This window comes from Nasonia vitripennis (genome assembly GCF_009193385.2).
Source record: "Nasonia vitripennis strain AsymCx chromosome 5 unlocalized genomic scaffold, Nvit_psr_1.1 chr5_random0002, whole genome shotgun sequence".
NCBI classification, from domain to species: Eukaryota; Metazoa; Arthropoda; class Insecta; order Hymenoptera; family Pteromalidae; genus Nasonia; species Nasonia vitripennis.
The window spans coordinates 2,447,773-2,452,752 of record NW_022279652.1 but is presented as its reverse complement, the minus strand read 5'-3'; the positions used below and the strand labels follow the sequence as shown (position 1 = coordinate 2,452,752).

The window sequence follows — 4,980 nt, the reverse complement described above, 5'->3', positions numbered from 1 at the left end:
GCGTTATTCTGAGCTCGTCGCTGTTCAGGCTTAAGCACCACGGCTCGCTGACTTTTTCTAGATCTAGTATCATCTTCGATCTTGATCATGGAGGATGCTTGTGCGTGCTTTGTATCGTTGCGTATCTTGAACGCGATATCGCTAACAACGTCGTGGCAGCTCGCACACCGTCACACTTATACACACACTAGAGATAGCTCCTAGGTTGTATTTTCGTTGCTACAACGTAAGCTACGAAATTACAGCCTGTCTACTCGCACAAATACACTCGTTGACGTGTCGATGTAGCGTAACTGAATCCCGAAATTCAGTTAAAAAAACAAGATTTTCTCACGCAAAAGTAACGCAAATTTTCGTTAATTCCGATAAACAAATCACAAACCGAATTAACGTGAGAAAAACGTCAGAGAAGCTCGGCTTACTCTTGACGCGCGCACACTCTGCACTTTAGTGCTCAAACACTCTACACTTTAGTGCTACAGGTATATACACACTCACTCAATTTACTTTCGTGCAAACCCGAAAAAATAATAATTTATTCGACGCAAAAGTCGCAAAATTTCCCGTGAGTCGTGGTCAATTCCGTATACGAGTACGATTCTTGCGCGTGTTGTATCGCGGTTGTCGCGTCTTACTCACACACACACGCTCGACTGCGCAGCTGTGCGCTCTACTGTCAAAATCTTGATTTTTGAGTCTTTGGACGCAAGTTCGAATCCTGGACTCGCGTTCGAATCCTGGACTCGCGTTCGATTCCTGGTATCGCGTTCGATTCCTGGACTCGTGTTCGATTCCTGAACGTCTAGATCGATCGTGCATTCACTGCTGTGCGCTCAGTTTCTTCGCACGGTTTTTATGCGTACTCAGTCGCTCACTGGTACGATGCTGCCATTAAAAAAAATTCGCACGATAAAAAAAAACAATTTCGACTAAAGCGCATCGAATAAATTCATCCGTCAAAAAAAAAAAATCCGAATCAGAGAGCACTTGAAAAACTGGTGTCAGCTCCAACTGCCGCCACTCCGATTCGTCAACTTTAATTTTGTGTGATAGTGTCAGCTAGGGCCTATCCTCCGGCCTGGAGATATGCACTGCTGGCTTTTCAAAAATATTCCAATATACCTGCGAGTATTTAAACTCTCGGTTCGAGTATACACAGCTCGACTGCGACGTAAACAAAGAGTCGCGCTTGTTTACGTCGCTCGCCGCGGCCTTCTCGTATCTATGCGATCTACCGCGGCTGTGTACTGTGTACACGCTATAGCGACGCTACCGAAATCTTACTGTTCTCTCTCTCTCTCTCTCTCGCGAATATTTCGCGCTCGCAAATATTATATGGAGTTCCCGCGCGCGTTTTCTGGGCGCCATGTAACGGGGTGAGACTTGACGTGAGAGGAGAAAATCACAAAAGGAGACGCCGGGACCGAGAATCGATCCGGCGATCCCGAGATCTCTAGGCGCGCGTGCTACCGCTTGAGCCAACGCCGCACTATTTCGTCACTCTCTATCCTGCCTCGATTACCGGCGTGGCAAGGGACGTTGTTCCTCGATACAAAACATGTGTAAAAAGGAGTTTTTATGGTCAAAATTTTCAAGACTATCTTCAAGTGAGAATCTACGATTACAAAATCCAGATAATAAATTTAAAAATTGGGTACTTGGCATAGGTGAAAACAAAAACATGACTAAATATGAATAACAAAATAATATAAGAGATATACCAAAACAATTTATTTATGAAAGTGATTTAATGACAGAAATTTTTGGTCATAAAATTGATCCTAATGATTCGACATTAAAAAATAAAAGGATATTGTCACCGTTAAATTCTAATGTATTCAAAATAAATGAAAGTATAGTTGAAAGAATAGACGGAGACCACTGTATATACTATAGTAATGATCCAATCCAAAGTGACGCAGATGACAAATAAACAAACACGATACATGCAGAATGTATGCATTCATTAACACCTAATGGGTTGCCATCACATAAATACATATTAAAAAAAGGTGTAATAATTAGTTGCTTAAGAAATTTAGACATTGACGGTGATAAAACAGCAGGGGCATCGGAAACAGGGACAACGGCAGCGGGAACAACGGCGACAGTGGAGGGGAAGGAGACGACAGTACCGGCAGAGGCAGAGATACCAGTAGGGGACAAAAAGAGAGAAGATGCGGGAAAGGTATCAACAGAGGACGTCACGGGAACGGGAGCAGAGTCGACAACGGAAGAACTAGCGGTAGTACGTAAGTTAATTAAGGACCTAGAAAATAAGATAGATAGGATAGATAGGGAGAAAAGATCATTAGAGAAGGAGATGAACGAGATGAGGGAAAAAGTAAGGCTAGAGAGAATAATCAATGAGGGTTTGAGAAGAGATATAGAGCTGGTTAAAAAAGAAAGCGTAATGGATAAAAACAGAATGTCGAAAATAACAATAATAATAATGAGGAAAAAGAGTCGGTGCGCAAGGACGGAGCAGGCGAAAAGAAAGAGGGCGAGTTAGATATTGAAAATAGCGAGGAAGAGAATAATAATAATAATAATAAGGGAGGAGGTCTAGGAAATATAAAAAGGAATTATTTGAAGGTTATGCCAGAGAAATTATGGGAAGGAGAATTATAATGGGAAATGGCAGAGAGAAAAAACAGAAAGAAAAACATATTCATTAGGGGAGTAAGAACGGTAGGGGCTAGAATAAAAGAGGAAATTAAGGGAATTATAAAAGAAAAACTAGATGAGGCTATTTATATAAAGAAAGTGAGAGCGATAGGGGGGTGGATTAGTAGTAAAGTTAGAGTCTATGGAAAATAAAATAGAAGTGATGAGAAAGAGGGGCATGTTAAAAGGGATGAATGTGTGGATAGAAGATGATCTAACGGAAAGAGAAAAGGAGATACAAAATTGGCTAAAAATGATTGCAGAAGAGGAAAGGGGAAGAGGGCTAGAAACGCAGGTAGGATATCAGAAAATAAAAGTAAATGGGTGTTGGTATGAATGGAGCGAGAAGAAGGGTAGGATAGAAGAAGCAGGGGAAGGGAGTTTCGGAAATTTCGGAAATAAGGGAGAGAAGGAGGAGGGGATAAAAATAGTGTCATGGAATGTAGCGGGAATTAGCAAGGCGAGGGAGGCCAAAGAGTACCTAGAGGAATTTGAGATAGTAGCGTTGCAAGAAACGTGGCTAGAAAAAGATAGAGAGAGGGATTGGATTAATAGATTAGGGAAAAACTACAAGTGGAAAGCCAAAGCAGCTATAAGACTGAACAAGAAAGGGAGAGGAATGGGGGGAGTGTTAGCAGTAGTTAAGAATAATATAAAAACGGATAGCATGGAGGATTGTCGGTATGGATAATTATAAGAGGAATCGATTTAGAAGAAGAGCGAAAACTAAATGTGATAGTAGTGTACATAAATAGAGAAATAGATGCGGCTCTGAAAGAGTTGAAAGAGATAACAGAAGGAATGTTAGAGAAAGGAGAACAGATCATTACAACAGGAGATTTTAATGCGAGAATAGGAGACTGGCAGATAGGAAAAGAAGGGGAAAAAGAAAGAAGTAGAAACTCAAACGATGAAGTTGTTAATGCGGAGGGGAAGAAGCTTGTAAACTTCTGTGAAGAAGTAGGATGCGTAATAAAAAATGGTTGTACAAAGGGGGATTGAGAGGGGAAACAAACGTTCATAGGAGGGACAAGTTACTCAGTGCTTGACCTGGTGGTAGAAAGAGAAAACGAGAAAGGTAGTGTAATAGAAGAAGTGATAGTTAGAGAGAGAGAATAGAGTCTGACCATTTACCGGTAGAAATTATATTAAGGGGAGTAAAGAAGGATAATGGAAATTTAGAGAGAGATAGGCATAATAAAAATAGAGAGAAAAAACTGAGGTGGGAGAAAATAGAGGGAGGGTATACAGAGAAAGAATGGAGGAAAAAACGACGGAGATTGACAAAGAAGTAGGAGGGATTCAAGGTAGATGGGAGAGACTCTTAGAAACTATTAAGGATGTGAGTAAGGAATTAAAACTTTCAAGAAATCAGGGGGGAGAAATAGGAAAGGGGGAAGATATAGAAGTATTTGAACAGAAAAGAAAAGCATGGAGGGCATTAAAAAAGTGGGTTAAAACTAGGGAGGATAAAGATAGAGAGATGATGAAAGAGGAAAAAAGCAAACTCAAGATATTGAGGGAAACAACAAAAGAGGAGGAAAAAACTAGGAAATGGAAGAGGTTAGAAAATAGTAATGGGATGCAGGAATTTTGGGAGGCAATCGACCAGTTCAGAGTGAAGAGAAAAAAGAACGGAGGAGGAATAAAAAAAGAGGAATGGGTGGAACATTTCAAAAAGCTGCTAGGGGCCGAAGAGCAAGTGGTAGAGGGAGATGAGGATAGGAATAGAGAAGTAGAGGCGGGAGAGGGTATAGAGGAGGAAGGGATAGAAGAGTTAAATCAGGATATTAGCGTAGGAGAGGTCAAAATAGCATTGGGTCAAATGAAGAGTAAAAAAGCGGCAGGAGAAGACGGGTTGTTAATAGAGTTCGTAAAAGGGTTACCGCCAAGCTGGATGGAATATTCAACGAAGGAAAAATGGTAGAGGGATGGGAGAAAGCTAGGATTTTTCCAATACACAAGGGGGAAGATGAAGAGGTTTTTAAAAACTATAGGGGGAGTCTCACTTTTAGATGTAGGATACAAGATTATAACGAATATTTTGGCAAGGAGACTGAGGGGATGGTTGGAAAAGAGCGAGGGGTTAAAGGAGAGCCAGGCAGGTTTTAGGAAGAAACGAGGAACTAAAGATCACATTTTCGTGCTAAATAGTTTAATTAATAATAGGATAAAAGAAAAGGGAAAGAAATTATATGTGGAATTCGTTGATTTTAGAACAGCATTTGATACGGTAAACAGGGAAAAAATGATGGAAAAATTAGAAAAAAGGGGGATAAAGGGAAGGTTTCTAAGAATGATAAGAGGTATATA

General features: G+C 40.6%; 1 protein-coding gene across 1 annotated transcript; it reads left to right on the top strand.

Annotated features, from left to right (window-relative positions):
• Positions 1-3,925: 3,925 nt before the first annotated feature.
• Positions 3,926-4,594, top strand: LOC116417799. The gene has a single exon (XM_031932854.1). It carries the CDS (start codon positions 3,926-3,928, stop codon positions 4,592-4,594), a length of 669 nt encoding a protein of 222 aa, XP_031788714.1.
• The last annotated feature ends 386 nt before the right edge of the window (positions 4,595-4,980 follow it).